This window comes from Pristiophorus japonicus, chromosome 21 (genome assembly GCF_044704955.1).
Source record: "Pristiophorus japonicus isolate sPriJap1 chromosome 21, sPriJap1.hap1, whole genome shotgun sequence".
Classification (NCBI taxonomy): domain Eukaryota; kingdom Metazoa; phylum Chordata; class Chondrichthyes; family Pristiophoridae; genus Pristiophorus; species Pristiophorus japonicus.
In genome coordinates, this window is record NC_091997.1 from 67669419 (window position 1) to 67690351 (window position 20933).

Below are 20933 nucleotides of genomic sequence, written 5' to 3' on the forward strand. Positions count from 1 at the left end.
GGACTGGAGCACAATCTAGGCTGAAACTCCAGTGGGAGGCAGTGCTGAGGGAGTGCCGCACTGTCGGAGGGGCAGTGCTGAGGGAGCGCCGCACTGTCGGAGGGGCAGTGCTGAGGGAGCGCCGCACTGTCGGAGGGGCAGTGCTGAGGGAGCGCCGCACTGTCGGAGGGGCAGTGCTGAGGGAGCGCCGCACTGTCGAAGGGGCAGTGCTGAGGGAGCGCCGCACTGTCAGAGGGTCAATGCTGAGGGAGCGCCGCACTGTCGGAGGGGCAGTGCTGAGTGAGCGCTGCACTGTCGGAGGGGCAGTACTGAGGGAGCGCTGCACTGTCAGAGGTGCTGTCTTTCGGATGAGACGCTAAACCGAGGCCCTGTCTGCTCTCTCAGGTGGATGTAAAAGATCCCATGGCACTATTTCGAAGAAGAGCAGGGGAGTTCTCCCCGTTGTCCTGGGGCCAATATTTATCTCTCAACCAACACCACTAAAACAGATTATCTGGGTCATTATCACATTGCTGTTTGTGGGAGCTTGCTGTGCGCAAATTGGCTGCTGCATTTCCCACATTGCAACAGTGACTACACTCCAATAGTACTTCATTGGCTGTAAAGCGCTTTGCGTCGTCCGGTGGTCGTGAAAGGTGCTATATAAATGCAAGTCTTGCTGATGTTTGGTCGTGCACCGAGGAGGGTGGACTCGGGTGGTCAGACTCTGTGGCCTTGGGGGATGGTGTCTCTGGGGCTCGCCGGGAGAGGCGGAGGCTGAGAGTGATTATGGTTTGTGCCCAGCCAGGCTATCCGTGTCAGCCCGGCTGCAGCCTGCCAAGTTAGCCGTTGAGGAATTGCCTGTCGCCTCTTATCACCAGGTTTGCTGCCAATGTAAATCGTTTTGGGGCAGGTGTCTGAAGAAAAGTTGCTTTGACTTTCAAAGAAAAAATAAAAATGCGGTCGCTGTAAAAAAAAACGGTCAGAAATGGCCGGGGAGCGGGGGCTGTGGGATTTGGTGGGAATGTTGGGGGCCGTTTTATTCAGACCGTTCTTGGGGGCTGTATTTTCCGGGGCTGACCGCCTCTGTTAGCGGCCTCGGAGGGGCGACAATGGCGGTGGAGAGCTCTCCCGGGCGGGCGACCAGTGTTTGGGGCGGGGGGGGGGGGTTTCGGACCATTACCGCCCGAGAGAGGCGAGCCGGTGTGCACCGCCCCCTGGTCACGACACCGGGCTCGATTCCGGAGTCCCCCGTACGCCCCGCGGGCGTTCCGAGCTGTACCGGCCGCAGTGAGCACAGCACTGTCCACCTGGGGGTCAGTGTGGGTGGTTTTTATTGCCTTTTATGTTGCGGTGGCCGTGGGCTCTGTATTGGAAATGTTTCTTGGAGGGGTTTTTTTTCAGGGTTTTTCTTCACCCCAAGCCTCTTGAATGCTCCAAGGCCGGTTGTTTAGCTCGGAATTTTCGCTTACTCAGCCGGCCTAGCGCCTCCCTTAGTGCTCCGCCCCCAGACTCGGGGTCCAGCTGTGCAATATTGCCGACTGTTTGCTTAAACTTTACCGCCTGGAAATCAGCAACGCCGAAAACCCAGCTCCCAAGGTCTTCTCCCGGGGTTTATTTTTTGGGGGGTGTGTGGCCCCTTTAAATAGCGGTTATTCCCGTTGAAAGGCCGACAAGCGGCCCACGCCGGAGCTTCAGACCGCCGTGCCGCTTAACGGGAACGCTGGTGCTCACGGTTGCTCCGGCTCTGGGTTCCCTCCAGCACTGCGCCCAGGTGGCTATTCCTCTTGTGGGGGCGTCGCACCCCTGCAAATTGCAGGGCTTCACCCCGCTGCCCCGCACAGGCACTTTCTAGCTCAGTGATTTAATGAGCGGGAGTGAGACCACCGGCTATCATCTCCACCGCCCCCGCCCCCCCCCCCACCCCAGCCTAGGGGTGCCGAGCCCTATTGTACGGTGACCCTGGTTGCATTCCATGAACTCACCACAGCCGAGCCAAAGCTTGGGGTTACACTTGCAGGCCGCTGTGGTGTAGTTGAGTCTCGGAAGAACGAAAAGAAAGAAAGACTTGCATTTCGATAGCGCCTTTCACGACCACCGGACGTCCCAAAGCGCTTTACAGCCAATGAAGTACTCTTGGAGTGTTGTCACTGTTGTAATGTGGGAAACACGACAAGCTCCCACACACAGCAGTGCGATAATGACCAGATAATCTGTTTTAGTGACAAATATTGGCCCCAGGACATCGGGGAGAACTCCCCTGCTCTTCGAAATAGTGCCGCGGGATCTTTTACAGCCATCTGAGAGGGCAGACGGGGCCTCGGTTTAACGTCTCAACTGGAAGATGACGCCTCCGACAGTGCGGTGCTCCCTCAGCTCTGCCCCTCCGACAGTGCGGCACTCCCTCAGCACTGCCCCTCTGACAGTGCGGCGCTCCCTCAGCACTGCCCCTCCGACAGTGCGGCGCTCCCTCAGTACTGCCCCTCCGACAGTGCGGCGCTCCCTCAGCTCTGCCCCTCCGACGGTGCGGCGCTCCCTCAGCACTGCCCCTCCGACAGTGCGGCGCTCCCTCAGCACTGCCCCTCCGACAGTGCGGCGCTCCCTCAGCACTGCACTGGGAGTGTCGGCCTAGAGTTATGTGCTCGATTCTCTGGAGCGGGACTTGCACCCGCGACCTTCTGGCTCCGAGGCGAGAGTGCTGCCCACTGAGACAGGGCTGATACCTCGGCTTGGCTGTGCCCTGCACTCTTCACACCCTCGGGTCATATCGACTACTGACCGGTTCAGAGGTCAAGAATGGCCAATGGGAAGTGGGGTTACTGGAGAGGTAGGTGGTACTGTAATACTGTACCACAGCAATCTTAACACCTTCAGAGGAGGGGGGAATATTGGCGGAAGAGATTGTTGTGTGGAGGAAGGGTTATATTATTGGAGTGCAGCTTGCTGAAAAACTAATTTGTTAAACCGTCTATAAAGCTGGCTACGGCCACACTAGTCTGAAAGTGCTTGATCTCGGAAGCTGAGCAGAGTCAGGCCTGGTTGGTACTTGGATGGGAGACCGCCTGGGAATACTTTGAGGTTTCTGTAGTGTAGCGGTTATCACGTTTGCCTTCCAAATGAGAGGTCCCCGGGTGGAAGCTTTATTTTACAAAATAGTTGTAGAGCTGTTGATGTTCACAAGACTCAATAAAGCCCCAGCCAGTTGGGTTCGGGGGATGAGGCAGGTGGTTGTGAGCCTGGTGGATGAGCTGGTAATGTGTAGTGTGATTGTTAAACCTTTTGCTAATAAACCAACTAGTTCTTAATAGCAATGTGTTGCTATGGATTTTTAAGCAATGAACCCATCAGTCAATTGCATAACACTGGCTCCGCAGTGAAGTGCGGACTTGTACAAGGGACTTGGCGGAGAGATTTAAATCACTTGTCTGTAGCGTGACTGTGGCAGTCACTCCCATACAGCTTTCTGCTTCCAATGCAGGATATCCGGGCCGGGAGCGGGGACTGGGGGGGGGCAATCCTTAGTCACGTTAGTCAGTATTGGAACGGGTTCATATCCTGTACTAGGTCAACAGAACAGCCTGACCCCAAACCGGCTCCCCTCTCTAAGCTGGCCGTCGGAAAAATGTTAATGAATGATTACCGGCATGCTGTCCCTTCTCACAGTTTGGCTTTGTCCAAACCCGACTAAAATATGAGAACTGTTCCATTAAATTAAATGCACGCTTTGGAGTCCGGCTAAGGGAGGGTCCTGTCTGACTGCTCTCCTTTAAGAAAGGAAGACTTGTTTTTAAACACCGCTTGTCGTCAAAAAGTGCTTTGCATAACTTTTTGAGTGTAAGCAAAGACTGCAGCCGATTTGTACAAGCCAATTATTCCGGGGGATTTTTATTTCTGGTTGAGAGAGGAATGTGAAGCGGGTAGAGGTGGGGGGCAGCTCCCCCCTCCCTCCTTCCTCCTTCCTCCTTCCCCCCCCTCCTCCCCCCTCCCTCCTCCCCCCTCCCCCCTCCCCCATCCCTCCCTCCTCCCCCCTCCCTCCTCCCCCTCCCTCCTCCCCCCTCCCTCCCCCCCCTCCCTCCTCCCCTCCCTCCTCCTCCTCCCTCCTCCCCCCTCCCTCCTCCCCCCTCCCTTGTCCCTCGTCCCCCCTCCCCCCTTCGAATGGTGCCAGAGACCCGCCTACACAGGCAGACCTCGGGGCTAACCGGACCTCGACGGTACGACACTCTCGCGGTGACACGGCGAGAGTCGGCCTGGGTTTTGTGCTCAAGTCGCGGAACAGGTTCTCGAAGCTTACATGGAGCATGTTTCCCCCGGGCTGGGGAGTCTAGAACCAGGGGTCACAGTCTCAGGATAAGGGGTCGGCCATTTAGGACTGAGATGAGGAGGAATTTCTTCACTCAGAGGGTGGTGAATCTTTGGGATTCTCTGCCCCAGAGGGCTGTGGAGGCTCAGTCATTGAGTATGTTCAAGGCTGAGAACGATAGATTTTTGGATATTGAAGGAATCGAGGGATATGGGGATCGGGCGGGAAAGTGAGGTTGAGGTCGAAGATCAGCCATGATCTTATTGAATGGCGGAGCAGGCTCGAGGGGCCGAATGGCCGACCCCTGCTCCTAATTCTTATGCTCTTCCTCCTGTGGTGGTGCGACTGCCAACTGAGCAAGGTTGGCCAGTCATGGGTTAAATCCGCGCCCAGTGGCTTCACTCTGGCTCCTCAACTTGTCTGCGTAGCATTGAAAGGGATTTTTAATCAGCAATTGCATTCCATGGAGACACTGCCTCCTCCCGAAGGACGGATTGGCTGGGTCGTTCCTTTACTCTTTATTGGTTCTTGGGACGTGAGAGTCGCTGGACCTTTATCGCCCCCCCCCTCACCCCTTCCTGCTCTCGGAAAATGGCGTTAGGCCTTTTGTAAGTGCTCGCAGTTTCAGCCACAACTTACTGGCTTGCTCGTGGGCGGTCGGGAGTGAACGTGTTGGTGTGAGGCTGGGCTGCTGCGTGATTCTCGAGCCTTGTTAACCTTGGCCGTTCCTTGCTTCAGGTGTTCGTCACCCCCCCTTCCGGAGCGGAGGCGGGAAGTCTTTGCTCCGGGGAGTCTGTGTGAATGGGACATTAGCGGCTCAAATTAACTGCTTCGCGATGAAGTGGCTTTTGACGCCGAGCGTAGCAGTGAATAATTTATAGATGGTTCCGTACTTTGCCTGTTGAAAGGGAGTTTGTCTGTCGGCAGCACTGGAGGCTGTGTGCTCCCATGGCCATTCACTAACCTCGCTCCAGTGTCCGCCGGGGCTCACTGGGCAGCGCACTCGCCTCGGAGTCAGGAGGTCGTGGGGTCAAGTCCCACTTCAGCACGTAAAGCCAGGCTGACACTCCGAGTGCCGCACTGACGGAGGGGCAGTGCTGAGGGAGTGCCGCACTGACGGAGGGACGGTGCTGAGGGAGTGCCGCACTGACGGAGGGACAGTGCTGAGGGAGTGCCGCACTGTCGGAGGGGCAGTGCTGAGGGAGTGCCGCACTGACGGAGGGACAGTGCTGAGGGAGTGCCGCACTGACGGAGGGACAGTGCTGAGGGAGTGCCGCACTGACGGAGGGGCGGTGCTGAGGGAGTGCCGCACTGACGAAGGGGCGGTATTGAGGGAGTGCCGCACTGACGGAGGGGCGGTATTGAGGGAGTGTCGCACTGTCGGAGGGGCAGTACTGAGGGAGCGCGCACTATCGGAGGGGCAGTGCTGAGGGAGCGCCGCACTGTCGGAGGGGCAGTGCTGAGGGAGTGCCGCACTGTCGGAGGGGCAGTACTGAGGGAGCGCCGCACTGTCGGAGGGGCAGTGCTGAGGGAGCGCCGCACTGTCGGAGGGGCAGTGCTGAGGGAGCGCCGCACTGTCGGAGAAGCCGTCTTTCAGATGAGATGTTAAGCCTCGTCTGCCACGTAAAAGATTCCACTATTTCGATGAAGAGCAGGGGCGTTATCCCTGGTGTCCTGGGCCAATATTCATCCCTCAATCAAGATAACAAAACAAAATAGAGTGAATATAGGCCGAGTCTCCTCAGTCTCTCATTGGACAATCCCCCCATCCCTGGAATCAGTCTGGATGCACTCTCAAAGGGAAATAAATCCTTCCTTCGGTATAGAGACTAAAACTGTAGCCAGGACTCTAGGTGTGGTCTCACCACAGCCCGGTATAATGGAAGTGAGACGAGGAGTATCCTAGGTTCAATTCCCGGTCATCCCCAAGTTTTCTGAGGGGTTCCTAGTCCTGATTGGCAGCCAGTGAGTCCTGTTGGAAGTTTGAGTGTGTATAGACATCAGGTAAGGACAGGATTAGTCTTGGTGTAAAGCCTACCACAGTCGAATAGCTTGTTGCCACTGATTTCCCACCCCCGCAATTTTCTCCTCTGATTACCGAATTGCAGTTCTACCCACCGGCACCTCATTCATGTCTGAACCTTGACAGTGAGGAGCAGCAGACTATTTGACTGCAAGAGGCGTCACAGCCAAGGCTGATCCCGTCCTCTCGGAGGTTCTGGATAGTTTTGGCAATGCTCACAATGCTAATTCAGCAGGGAGCAGGGGTATTGAGCCCAACGCCTGGCTGGTGTGTGACTCCGGGCGTTTAACCCTCCACTATCGAGTGAAATGTGGCCCCTTCCTCGCGAGGAGTGGCTGGAAGCCTGCCAGCTTCCTTGGGACCGTACCCAGCAAAGTGTCGGTGCTTTGAGCAGAGGAGGCCACTGCGAAATAAATGGCAATTATTCTTCAGCACGACCTTGAATGGGGCCTTTTCCTTCTCCCGAGCAGCGGTGTTTAACAGAAAATGAGCAGGTCCTAGTGGGCTGGAGCAGACTGCTGCCAGTGAGCTCGGCTTTGCTGAACTCCCCAAGTGGAGTGGTGGTGCCCGCCCCTTCTGTAAACACCCTTGACTCATCGAGTCAGCGGTGCGTTCTAATTGGTTTGTCCCACAACGCGGGCCCTGCCATCGGGAGAGTTTGTAGTACAAGTGACTTCGTGTTGAAGGCAGTGGATTGGAATCTCTGTGGCTTTGTGGCTTTTGCTCTGTTTCTCCACCCTGCACACTGCCTCGGCTTTTCAGCAGACACGGAGTTGGAGCTGGAGGACGCAGACATCAATCCCCACCCTGTTTCCCGCACTACAACAGTGACTACACTCCACAAGTACTTCATTGGCTGCAAAGTGGTTTGGGGCGTCCAGTGGTCGTGAAAGGCGCTCTATAAATGCAAGTTTGCCTTTCTCTCGGCCCGCCTGCCGTGTTCTTGTGCCCTGCTGCAACTGGATGTATTGAGCAAATGGTGTCATAAACATCTGCCTGGTAGTTACTGCAACTGCTGGAGAGACATCCCCGAGGTGGCCATTCCTGCTGGAAGCGGACTCGATATACTGTAAAGTGAGCACTGGGTCGATTTGCATTGTCCGTGCCCTGGGTTGAACAGCTCGGCTTCACACCGAACCCACGATCCGCAGACACCCCAGGAAAGAAAGACCTGCCTTTATATAGCGCCTTTCATGACCACCAGACGTCCCAAAGCGCTTTACAGCCAATGAAATACTTCTGGAGTGTAGTCACTGTTGTAATGTGGGAAACGCGGCAGCCAATTTGCGCACATCCTCATCATAGGCAGTCCCTCGGAATCGAGGCAGACTTGCTTCCACTCTAAAAGTGAGTTCTCAGGTGGCTGAACAGTCCAATACGGGAATTACAGTCTCTGTCACAGGTGGGATAGACACTGGTTGAAAGAAAGGGAGGGTGGAACTGGTTTGCCGCACGCTCCTTCCGCTGCCTGTGCTTGATTTCTGCACGCTCTCGGCACTCAGCAAGCTCCCACAAACAGCAGTGTGATGACCAGATGATCTGACTTTTTTGTTATGTTGATTGAGAGTTAAATATTGGCCCAGGCCACCGAGGATAACTCCCCCCTGCTCCTCTTCAAAATAGTGCCATGGGATCTTTGACATTCACCTGAGAGGGCAGACGGGGCCTCGGTTTTAACGCCTTATTCGAAAGACGGCACCTCCGACAGTGCGCCGCTCCCTCAGCACTGCACTGGGAGCGTCGGTGCTCAAGTCCCTGGAGTGGGACTTGAACCCACGACCTTCCGACTCCGAGGGGAGAGAGAGTGCTGCCCACTGAGCCATGGCCGACACAATTGATAAAAGATTGGTGTCACTTGGTGCAAAGAACAGCTTCTCCAGGGAGACGGTGGAAGAAGTATTCATTCATTCAAATGAAGATTAGATAGATTTTTTTTCCGAAAATAATGTTTGGGGACACAGTATGTGAGTAGTGTGGGCAGTGTAGCGAGCTCGGGGGGCACAGGGGCCTTTGGGCCTCTGGTTCCCCAAAGCTCTCCCCCCACTGGGGAGGGGGTTTCCTCACCTCATGTCTGGGTCTGTTGTAGACTCATTGATGGCTGTGATTGGTCAACAACTCCAGTATCTTGAAAATGAGGAAAGGTTTTGATCGAGTGGATATAGAGAGAGCAGTTTCCACTTGTGGGGAAGAACATAACTCGAGGCCATCAATATCAGATAGTCACACAGAAATCCAGTAGGGAATTCAGGAGAAACTTCTTTACCCAGAGAGCGGTGAGAATGTGGAACTCGCTGCCACAGGGAGGGGTTGAGGCGAATAGTATCGATGCATTTAACGGGAGGCTGGACACGTATATGGGGGAGAAGGGAATAGAGGGTTATGCTGATGGATTTAGATGAGGAAAGACGGGAGGAGGCTCGAGTGGGGCATAAACGCCGGCACGGACTGGTTGGGCCCAATGGCCTGTTTCTGTGCTGTATCTCCCGTGTGACCGTTGTACCCTGCAACTACCAGGATGGGCGAAGGCGATCTCAGTCTGTATTTCGGTGCAACAATTCCTGCTTTTGCTGCACCGTGCTCCTTTACTTCGATCAACCTACATGTTCATAAGAAGCTTCATTAGCAGATATTATTATTATGCAGGCTGAATACTGCAGGGAGCTCACGTTCCTGAGATTAACTAGAGCTTGTCTGCATTGATTATTTGCTCAATATGACATTGTTAGCTTTTATCTGCACTGAACCTAAACTCAAAAGCTGTGTGTCAGTAAATTGCTAATTTTAATCAACATAAAATTAAATGTTCAACTAATCAGCTTGAAAGGCCAGTGCATGTGGGTGCAGTGTGCAGCCTAATATTTAATTGGCTATTTGAGCGCTGCTTATTGAATAAAATGAAAGTAATGCGTGTCTCAGCAAGCTCACGGTCCGTGATCGAAGATGTGCTGCAGTAAAAGTCGCGGTATTGACAATATTTTCAGTGATTTTCCCCTTGGGTTTCTCCCCTGAAGATACAGTCTCTTGTGTGAGACTGGAATATAATGTGGAGAAATGTGACGTTATCCACTTTGGGAGGAAAAATAGAAAAGCGGAGTATTTTTTAAACGGTGAGAGATTGGGAAATGTTGGTGTTCAGAGGGACCTGGGTGTCCCTGTACACCAGTCACCGAAAGTTAACCCGCAGGTACCGCAAGCAATTAAGAAAGCAAATGGTATGTTGGCCTTTATTACAAGAGGATTTGAGTATAAGAGTAAAGGCGTCTTCCTGCAATTATATAGAGCCCTGGTGAGACCGCACCTGGAGTATTGTGTACAATTTTGGTCTCCTTACCTAAGGAAGGATATACTTGCCATGGAGGGAATGCAATGAAGGTTCACCAGACTGATTCCTGGGATGGGGGGATTGTCCTATGAGGACAGATTGAGCAGACTAGGCTGATATTCTCTATAGAGTTTAGAAGATTGAGGTGTGATCTCATTGAAACATACAACATTCTTCCAGGGCTTGACAGGGTAGATGCAGGGAGGGTGTTTCCCCCGGGCTGGGGAGTCTAGAACCAGGGGTCACAATCTCAGGATAAGGGGTCGGCCATTTAGGACTGAGATGAGGAAGAATTTCTTCACTCAGAGGGTGGTGAATCTTTGGAATTCTCTGCCTCAGGGGGCTGTGGAGGCTCATTGAGTATATTCAAGGCTGAGATCGATAGATTTTGGGATATTAAGGGAGCCAAGGGATATGGGGGTCGGGCGGGAAAGTGGAGTTGAGGTCGAAGATCAGCCATGATCTGATTGAATGGCGGAGCAGGCTCGAGGGGCCGAATGGCCGACTCCTCCTAATTCTTATATTCTTGGTAGAGGCACCACCAGTAGAGCCTGCTTCTGCCCCTCCCTGAAGCCCCTCGTATGTAGACTTTTCAGCAGCAGTCACTAGCTAGCAGCCAGAAAAAGGAAGAGGCCATTCAGCCCCTCGAGTCTGTTCCGTCATTCAATTCGATCACGGCTAATCTGTAGCTCCGTCGACCCGCCTTGGTTCCGTAACCCTGAATACCCTCGCCTAACAAAAAATCTATCAATCTCAGTTTTCAATTGACTCCCCCCCCCCCCCCAGCCTCAACAGCTTTTTGGGGGGTGGGGGCGAAGAGAGAGTTTCAGATTCCCCCACCGTCCTTTGTGTGAAGAAATGCTTCCTGAACAGCCTGGCTGTGATTTTAAGGTGACACCCCCTTATTCTGGACTCTCCCACCAGAGGGAATCGCACCTCTCTTTTTCTCTCTCTCTCTCTCTCTCTCTTTTTCACTCTCTCTCTCTCTCTATACCCTATCAACTCCTTTAATCATCGCAATAAATGCCTCCGGGAGCAGAAACTCTGGCTGATCTTTTATTGGTTCTCCACCTGTCATTTAGGGGCAGTGATGCAGACTGTAACACCCCAGTGGCATAAACTGGGGATTGAGCCTGACTCCTTTAAGAACATAAGAAATAGGAGCAGGAGTAGGCCATACGGCCCCTCGAGCCTGCTCTGGCATCCGATCATGGACTCGGCTCCACTTCCCCGCTCGTTCCCCATAACCCCTTATCACCTTATCGTTTAAGAAACTCTCTCTCTCTCTCTCTCTCTCTCTCTCTCTCTCTGATCTGTACAGCTCAGTTCCACATCAGCCAATTTAATTATCAGCTCAGTCATTGGGGGAAGCTGTGCTTGGTGCATATGTTTCAAATTATTGTCACATTTGAACAGCCTGCAAAGCCCCCTGTGTAGCTTTTTAATAAACCTGTGAAAGAAAGACGTGCATTTATATACACCTTTCGCAACCTCAGTACATCCCAAATGCTTTACAACCAAAGTAGGAAACGCGGCAGCCAATTTGCAAACAGCAAGCTCCCACAAACTGCAACGTGACAATGACCAGATAATCTGTTTTTTAGTGATGTTGATTGAGGGATAACTCCCCTGCTCTTCTTCAAAATAGTGCCGCGAGATCTTCAGTGTCCACCTGAGAAGGTTTAATGTCTCATCCGAAAGAAGGCCCCTCCGACAGTGCAGCACTCCCTCAGTACTGCCTCTCCCTCAGTACTGCCTGTCCGACAGTGCTGCACTCCCTCAGTACTGCCCCTCCCTCAGCACTGACCCTCCGACAGTGCGGCACTCCCTCAGCACTGACCCTCCGACAGTGCGGCACTCCCTCAGCACTGACCCTCCGACAGTGTGGCACTCCCTCAGCACCGCCCCTCCGACACTGCAGCACTCCCTCAGTGCTGCCCCTCTGACAGTGCGGCACTCCTTCAGCACTGACCCTCTGACAGTGCGGCGCTCCCTCAGCACTGCCCCTCCGACAGTGCGGCGCTCCCTCAGTACTGCCTCTCCCTCAGTGCTGCCCCTCCGACAGTGCGGCGCTCCCTCAGAACTGACCCTCCGACAGTGCGGCACTCCCTCAGTACTGCCCCTCCCTCAGCACTGACCCTCCGACAGTGCGGCACTCCCTCAGCACTGACCCTCCGACAGTGCGGCACTCCCTCAGCACTGCCCCTTCGACAGTGCGGCGCTCCCTCAGCACTGCCCCTCCGACAGTGCGGCGTTCCCTCAGCACTGCACTGGGAGTGTCAGCCTGGATTTTGTGCTCAAGTCCCTGGAGTGGGACTTGAACCCACAACCTTCTGACTCAGAGGCGAGAGTGCTGCCCACTGAGCCACGGCTGACAATTTTAGAAATAGCGCCTGAGATGTTCTTTGTCTAGCTTTACCCGTGTTTGGCCAATTTATGACGGTAGCGGGACAGAAGAACATAAGAAATAGGAGCAATAAGATCATGGCTGATCTTCTACCTCAACTCCACTTTCCTGCACTGTCCCTATATCCCTCGATTATCTTGAAGTACCTTCCAAAGAGACGTTACCTGAGGTGTGGGGGTTGGGGGGGGGGGGGCGGGCCTGAGGTGTGGGGGTTGGGGGGGGGCGGGCCTGAGGTGGGGGGGTTGGGGGGGGGGGCGGGCCTGAGGTGTGGGGGTTGGGGGGGGGGCGGGCCTGAGGTGTGGGGGTTGGGGGGGGGCGGGCCTGAGGTGTGGGGGTTGGGGGGGGGGGGGCCTGAGGTGTGGGGGTTGGGGGGGGGGGCGGGCCTGAGGTGTGGGGGTTGGGGGGGGGGGCGGGCCTGAGGTGTGGGGGTTGGGGGGGGGGGCGGGCCTGAGGTGTGGGGGTTGGGGGGGGGCGGGCCTGAGGTGTGGGGGTTGGGGGGGGGGGCGGGCCTGAGGTGTGGGGGTTGGGGGGGGGGGCGGGCCTGAGGTGTGGGGGTTGGGGGGGGGGGCGGGCCTGAGGTGTGGGGGTTGGGGGGGGGGGGGCGGGCCTGAGGTGTGGGGGTTGGGGGGGGCGGGCCTGAGGTGTGGGGGTTGGGGGGGGGGGCGGGCCTGAGGTGTGGGGGTTGGGGGGGGGGGCGGGCCTGAGGTGTGGGGGTTGGGGGGGGGGGGGCGGGCCTGAGGTGTGGGGGTTGGGGGGGGGGGGCGGGCCTGAGGTGTGGGGGTTGGGGGGGGGGGCGGGCCTGAGGTGTGGGGGTTGGGGGGGGGCGGGCCTGAGGTGTGGGGGTTGGGGGGGGCGGGCCTGAGGTGTGGGGGTTGGGGGGGGGGCGGGCCTGAGGTGGGGGGGTTGGGGGGGGGGGGGGCGGGCCTGGTGGTTTTGGCTCGTGATGTCTTGTTGGATGCCGGCAGTTCAGTCATTTGCTTTTGGCTTCCGGCCTTGCTCAAAAAAAACAAATCTCCGCCTTAAACGCCTGATGTGTCTGCGTGCTTCTCCCGACAGGCCTTTCCGTAAGCGCAGGGACACGTTTGGGATCGCCAACGCCACGCTTCCGGCCAATAACACGGCCGTGCCCGAGCACCGCGGCAACGGTTCCAGCCGGGAGCGCAAGCAGGACTACCCCTTCTTCGAGAACAAAGTGTGGTACAGGGACCGGACGGTGATCTCCAACCTGCGGCACTTCACCACTTACCGCGTGGACATCCACGCCTGCAACCACGAGGCGCTGGAGCTTGGCTGCAGCGTCTCCACCTTCGTCTTTGCCAGGACCATGCCGGCGGGTGAGCTTAAGGACAGCCGGCTGGACTTCGGGCTTATCGGGGCGGGAAGGTTACCGGCCGGGGAATGGTTTGCGCCTCGGTGAGCAAGTTTGGGACGTCTGAGCCCTGGGGATGCAGTGTGAAGGGAGGCGTCGTACACCTCTCGTGGCACAGAGGGTGGGAAACTCGTGAACTCGAGTGCCGGGCCGTGTGCGCTCCGAGGGGGCCCTGGGGGAGGGGAGGGGGAGAGAAAACCGTAAAAATAAAACACAAGAAACATTCTCCAAACATCGCCCACGCCACCACAACACAAGTCGCTGAAATAATTAGCGGAACAAACACTCGCACTTACCGTGGGACACTTTTTAATTTTTTACCTTCCTCCTTACCGGCGGCTATGCCGGATTGCTCTGATTTCCCAGGGACCAATTGCCGGGGCGCACTTCCAAGAGGACGAGTCGGGCGAAAGGCCAAACTCCTGCCGGTGTCGCGAGCAGCGGCGTTACACGCCCGGCGCTGCTCTCCCCGGCAAGGGCTGCCGAGTGCCACCGCGAAACCGGACGCTAGAATCGCGGCGGGACGCAGGAGACCTCACGGGCCGCCGTTCGCGCCGCTCCGGGGGCCAAAACCCCGAGCGCAAAGGCCCGTAAAGTCTAGCCCAACACGGGTCAGCTGTGGCTTTCGCCCGTTTCCCCCATCGAGAAACCTCGGCACGGGGCCACGGCTGGGCCGAGATGTTGCAAAGCCTTTGTTGGCCGCGGCATGGAATCCAAGAGCAGGGGAGGCTATGCTTGAACTGTATGAAACACTGGTTAGGCCACAGCTGGAGTACTGCGTGCAGTTCTGGTCACCACATTACAGGGAAGATGTGATTGCACTGGAGAGGGTGCAGAGGAGATTTACGAAGATGTTGCCAGGACTGGAGAATTTTAGCGATGAGGAAAGATTTGGAGAGGCTGGGGTTGTTTTCTTTGGAACAGAGGAGGCCGAGGGGAGACCTGATTGAGGTGTATAAAATTATGAGGGGTCTAGATAGAGTGGATAGGAAGGACCTATTTCCCTTAGCAGAGGGGTCAACAACCAGTGGGCGTACATTTAAAGTTTTTGGTAGGAGGTTTAGAGGGGATTTGAGGGGAAATTTCTTCACCCAGAGGGCGGAGGGGGTCTGGAACTCGCTGCCTGAAAGGGTGGTAGAGGCAGAAACCCTCACCACATTTAAAAAGTACTTGGAGGTGCACTTGAAGTGCCGTAACCTACAGGGCTACGGACCCAGAGCTGGAAAGTGGGAGTAGGCTTGGGTAGCTCTTGGTCGGCCGGCACAGACACGATGGGCCGAATGGCCTCCTTCCGTGCTGTAACTTTCTGCGATAGCAGAGCAGAGGTGGCACTTCAAGTCGCTGGTTGACGGCAAACCGTAGATTGTGGGACAAGAGAAGGCCGAGCGAGGCGGGAAATTCCCGCTGTGTTTGAGGTCCGCGGAAGGAATGTGCTCTAGCCGGGGAAGGCACGATGAATCTTCATCTCGTTATGGGGTGGGGGGAGAATGAAAGGGGAATGAAAGAATCACTGGGCAGAAGCAAAACAGTGCGGATGCTGGAAATCTGAAATACAGAGAACGCTGGAAACACTCAGCGGGTCGGGCAGCATCTGTGGAGAGAGAAACAGAGCTAATGTTTCGGCTCGGTGACCCTTTGTCGGAACTGGAAAAAGTTAGAGATTTTTCGCAAGTGTCAGGGCAGGGAAGGGGGCGGGGGGTGGCAGGGGGAGGATGGAACAAAAGGGAAGGTCTCTGATTGGGCGGAAGGCAGGAGAGATTAGAGCGACCAAAAGGGATGAGGGTGTGAGGCGAGAGGAGATGGTAATGGGACAAGTTAAGAAACAAAAGATGGGTCGAGACAGGGTGCAAATGGAAATGGCAGAATCAGCAAGGAATAATTCTTAGTTTGGATATTAAGGGAATCGAGGGAGATGGGGATCGGGCGGGAAAGTGGAGTTGAGGTCGAAGATCAGCCGTGATCTGATTGAATGGCGGAGCAGGCTCGAGGGGCCGAATGGCCGACTCCTGCTCCTAGTTATGCAGTTGTTATGGGTTCAGAGCTTTTCGGGAGTTGGCACATGACACTGGTCCTCCCCTTGATCCAGCAGGAGTGGGTTTAAGTGCCAGCGAGGATTCCCAAAGGGGAAAAAAAAAGCCCAGCGAGAAAGTTTTCGCGGTGAGAAACGGTGGATAAAAACCTTGTCAATGCCCTCTCTTGCAGAAAAAGCTGACAACGTACCCGGGCCGGTGGTGTGGGAGCCCGGCGATGACGACATCAGCATTTACCTCAAGTGGCCGGAACCACCGAGTCCCAACGGGCTGATACTTATGTACGAAGTGAAGTACAGTCGGGGCGACAGTGAGGTAAGGCGGCCCCTGGCAAGTCCGTCCGCCCAAGGGAGCGACAATGCTGTAGTGCTGGCTCCTTCGGATTTGAGCTCAAAAAACAAACAAGCTCGGCAGAGAAGGAAAAGTACACAACAACAACAACTTATATTTGTATAGCGCGCCTTTAACGTAGTGAAAAGTCCCAAGGCGCTTCGCGGGAATATTGAGATTTTAAAAATTTTGACACTCGAGCTGCATAATTAGGACGGGTAACCAAAAGCTCGGTCACAGAGGTCGGTTTTAAGGAGCGTCTTGAAGGAGGAGAGAGAGGTCGAGAGGCGGAGAGGTTTAGGGAGGGAGTTCCAGAGCTTGGGGCCCAGCCAACAGAAGGCACGGCCACCGATGGTGGAGCGATTATAATCGGGGATGACTTCAAGAGGGCAGAATTAGAGGAGCGCAGACATCTCGGGGGCAGGGGGGGGATTGTATGACTGGAGGAGCTTTGCGAGATAGTGAGGTGGCGAGGGCCATGGAAGGATTTGAAAATAAGGAAGAGAATCTGGGCCAATGATCCGGAGGCCCGGGTTCCAATCCCACCGCGGCGGCTGGGGAATTTAACTTCAGTTAATTAAATAGATCTGAAATAAAAGGCTAGTATCAGTAATGGTGACCATGTAACTACCGATTGTCGTAAAAACCTGTCTGGTTCGCTAATGACCTTTATCGGGAAGGAAATCTGCTGCCCTTACCCAGTCTGGCCTACATGAGTAATGTGATTGACTCTTAACTGTTCCTGAAATGGCCGAGTGAGCTATTCCGTTGTTTCATGCGGTAATAAATATTGGCCTTGCCAGAACCCGAGAACAATTTTTTTTTTTTAAAAAGAGAGAAAGGTTTGGACTCCAGACTGCACTGATTGGCTTGGGTCTGTGAGTGACAGTAGGAGGGCGGGCAGGTTGAGTTGACACAGTGAGGATTCTGGATGAGCGGGCGGAGTGGGATAGGGGACTGGACTGCGAGGCAAGCTCGCGGTGTGTGGGGCCTGTACCGATTAAGACCAGACAGGTTGCAATGTCGAACCTGGAGGCCAGAGGTGAGTGAGGAGCCTCCAACAGACTGTTGTGTCCTTGTCCAGGTTTCTCCGTGGGGCCCAGTACAAGTGCCGAGGGGTCTGTAGGCTGCGTGTAATTTGGTTGTGGTGCAGTTTGTGTCCCCGAGTCAGCAGTGCCTCGATGCCGCCCTTTGTTGAATCTGCTCTGCTGCACGGGCCGAGCACCGCGCACATATCGCAGTGTTGGCTGCTCCGTGCCTCCCCTGGCCCCGAACTCGCACCTCCCCTTGGGCCCCGATCACGTCTCGCCGCTCCTTCGCCCCCCACCTCAGCGTCTTTGGCGGAGGCAGACTCAATGGTGGCTTTCAAAAGGGAATTGGATAAGTATGGGACAGGGAGGCCCCCAACCTGCCTGAGGACACCAGCGGCAGGTCCCGGGGCCATAAAGTGAGTGGCCTCGGGAGCAGCGTGCAGACAGGCCACTTCAGGGGCCAGCGCGAGCTGGTGCAGGAGGGCGACGGCAAGATCCAGGTCGGTGATTGGAGCGTGGGCAGGGACAGCAGGGAGCGGAGAGGTCGGGGCGAAGGAGCGGCGAGAGATTGTGGAGGGATGTGATCGGGTTCCAGGGGAGGTGTGAGTTCAGGGGCCCAGGGCCAGCACGGGCCCAGCCTACACTGTGCGATATGTGTGCGCACTGGGTCCGTGCAGCAGAGCAGGTCTCCAGTCGTCCTGGTTAACCCTTGCCACTGGACCAAGACCTGGCTCTGTCAAGCCCCGTGTGGTGGCTGGTGTGCAACGGCCACCCCACGTTAAATAAATCCACCCACAGGCATCTTCCACCCTTCAAGATGTAGTTCGGGATCCGGAATATTAGGTCCTTCTTTGAAACACCTGTGAACTCATCCTTCTGTTGGCGTGGCAAGTCATCCTCGCTTCGAGGGACTGCGCCGATGATAGTTTTCGAATCTCCAGGCCTCCTTGCAGTGTTGTCTCTTTCTGTGCCCCTACAGATGCAGCAGGAGTGTGTGTCCAGACAGCAGTACAGGCTGTACAATGGCGGCTGTAAGCTGGACCGACTGAACCCTGGGAACTACACAGCAGAGGTGCGTGCCACCTCACTGTCTGGCAACGGTTCCTGGACCGATCCCGTGATGTTCTACATAAAGACAAAACGTAAGTCGAAGAGCTTCCATTGCAATAGCGTCTCCTCACCAACGACAATCTGCATTTATATAGCGCCTGTACCGTGGTAAAAGGTCCCAAGGCGTTTCACACGAGCATAATAAAACACACTTGAACACCGAGCCGCATAAGGAGATATTAATTAGGACAGGTGACCAAAAGCTTGGTCAAAGAGGTCGCTCTGAAATGAAGGAGGGAGAGGTGGAGAGGTTTAGGGAGGGAGTTCCAGAGCTTGGGGCCCAGGCAACAGAAGGCATGGCCACCGATGGTGGAGTGATTATAATCAGGGATGCTCAGGAGGGCAGAATTAGAGGAGTGCAGACATCTCAGAGGTTGTGGGGCTGGAAGAGATTACAGAGATAGGGAGGGGCGAGGGCCATGGAGGGATTTGTAAACAAGGATGAGATTTTTGAAATCGAGGCATTGCTAAACCGGAGCCAGTGTAGGTCAGTGAGCACAGGGGGTGATGGGTGAGCGGGACTGAGTGCGAGTTAGGACACAGGGCAGCGAGCACAGTGGGCGATGGGTGAGCGGGACTCGGTGCAAGTTAGAACACGGGGGCAGCGAACACAGGGGGTGATGGGTGAGCGGGACTTGGTGCGAGTTAGGACACGGGGCAGTGAGCACAGGGGGTGATGGGTGAGCGGGACTCGGTGTGAGTTGGGACACGGGGCAGTCCCAATACGCTTCCTGTCCAGTGAATTCCTGTTGGAGTTCAGTTGCTGCTGTTAGGCAAGCAAACGTGGCAGCCAATCCTGCACAGCAAGATCCCACAGAAAGATTGAACGCAGGAGGAATGTTAACCAGGGCCCTGGGTGAGCTCCCTGCTCCACTTCAAATAGTGCGGTGCGGCCCCTAACATCCACCTAAACAATCGGGGCAGGCAGACGGGACCTCGCTTTCACATTCCGTGCAGAAGACGGTTACTCTTCAGTTTATCCCGTTTCGAGTGTCAGCTGTGGCTCAGTGGTCAGCACCCTCGCCTCTGAGTCAGAAGGTTGTGAGTTCAAGTCCCACTCCAGGGACTGGAGCACAAAAATCTAGGCTGACACTCCAGTGCAGTGCTGAGGGAGCGTCGCACTGTTGGAGGGTCAGTACTGAGGGAGCACCGCACTGTCAGAGGGTCAGTACTGAGGGAGTACGGCACTGTCAGAGGGTCAGTACTGAGGGAGTGCTGCACTGTCGGAGGGTCAGTACTGAGGGAGTACGGCACTGTCAGAGGGTCAGTACTGAGGGAGTGCTGCACTGTTGGAGGGGCAGTACTGAGGGAGCGCCGCACTGTCGGAGGGGCAGTACTGAGGGAACGCCGCACTGTCGGAGGTGCCGTCTTTCGAATGAGACGTTAAACCGAGGCCCCGTGTGCTCTCTCAGGTGAACGTAAAAGATGCCATGGCACTCTTTCGAAGAAGAGATGGGGAGTTCTCCCCAGTATCCTGGCCAATAATTAATTATCCCTCAACCAACATCAATGAAATGGATTACCTGGGTCATTATCACATTGCTGTGTGTGGGAGCTTGCTGTGCGCACATTGCTGCCGCGTTTCCCACATTACAACAGTGACTACACTCCAAAAGTACTTCATTGGCTGTAAAGTGCTTTGGGACGTCCGCTGGTGGTGAAATGCAAGTCTTTCCGTCTGGGCTCCAGTCTCGAGCCCCTCCCTCCCTCAGTGCTGCACTGACGTGTCAGCCTGGATTATGTGCTGAATTCCTGCACTGGGGTTCGAGCGCACAGCCTTACTGACTCAGCAGTGAGAGTGCTGCCCACTGAGTCACATTGTGATTGCAGGGGCGTGACGGCTGGCTGAGCAACTCCTTTATTAAATGTTTGCATCTCTGTGGTTTCACTGTCAGTATTGACGACCGTATTTTACAAGAGAATGCGACAGATTCAAATCCATTCCTGACTGATGACGTGGAAGACTCTCTCGTCCAACGCAAAGTGGGTTCTGTCAGTCTGGTACCGGTTCATAAGAACATAAGAACCAGGAGCAGGAATCGGCCATTCTTCCCCTCGAGCCTGCTCCGCCATTCAATAAGATCATGGCTGATCTTCGACCTCAACTCCACTTTCCTGCACTGTTCCCATATCCCTCGATTCCCTTAATATCCAAAAATCTATCGGTCTCAGCCTTGAATATATTCAAAGACTGAGTCTCCACAGCCCTCTGAGGCAGAGAATTCCAAAGATTCACCACCCTCTGAGTGAAGAAATTCCTAGTGAGCCCAGAGATAAAACTGTCCATAACTGGGCATCTCACTCAGGGAGATGGAATGAGCACATTGGCTTTATAGAATCATTCCTGCCTCTTGAGTCAGAGCCGGGTTCAAATCCTGGCTCTGAATTCGGTGTTGATATCCCACGGGATACTCCCATTGGGTGGGTGTGTGAGACCCTGTCCCCCTGCTCCCCACAACACATTGCACGAGGGGCCTAGAACAGACCTATTCCCCTTCGAGCGGTCAACAACGCACAAGAGGGCAGAATTAGAGGAGCGCAGACATCTCTGGGAGGTTGTGTGGGGCTGGAGAAGGTCTTGAAAATAAGGAGATTGGGCCTGCAGCGTATTGACCACTGGACCATCTGTTCACAAAGAGTTGTAGTGGCAATCTGGAACTCTTCCCCAGGACACCTCCCTGCTCTTCTTCGAAATAGTGCCATGGGATCTTTTACGTCCACCTGAGGGGGCAGATGGGGCCTCGGTTTACTGTCGCATCCGAAAGGATGCACCTCCGACAGTGCAGCACTCCCTCAGTACTGCCCCTTCCGACAGTGTAGCACTCCCTCGGCACTGCCCCTCCGACAGTGCGGCGCTCCCTCGGCACTGCCCCTCCGACAGTGCGGCGCTCCCTCGGCACTGTCCCTCCGACTGTGCGGCGCTCCCTCGGCACTGCCCCTCCGACAGTGTGGCGCTCCCTCGGCACTGCCCCTCCGACAGTGCAGCACTCCCTCAGCACTGCCCCTCCGACAGTGTAGCACTCCCTCAGTAC

General features: G+C 55.4%; 1 protein-coding gene across 1 annotated transcript in view; it reads left to right on the forward strand.

The window, feature by feature from the left end:
* igf1ra (insulin-like growth factor 1a receptor) overlaps nt 1–20933 on the forward strand; it is a 274532-nt gene that overhangs the window by 217166 nt on the left and 36433 nt on the right. Inside the window, exons 11-13 of the mRNA XM_070864979.1 lie at nt 13088–13365; nt 15603–15745; nt 17771–17933. Of these exons, the coding sequence (XP_070721080.1) occupies nt 13088–13365; nt 15603–15745; nt 17771–17933 (584 nt within the window). The remainder of the gene's footprint in view (nt 1–13087; nt 13366–15602; nt 15746–17770; nt 17934–20933) is intronic.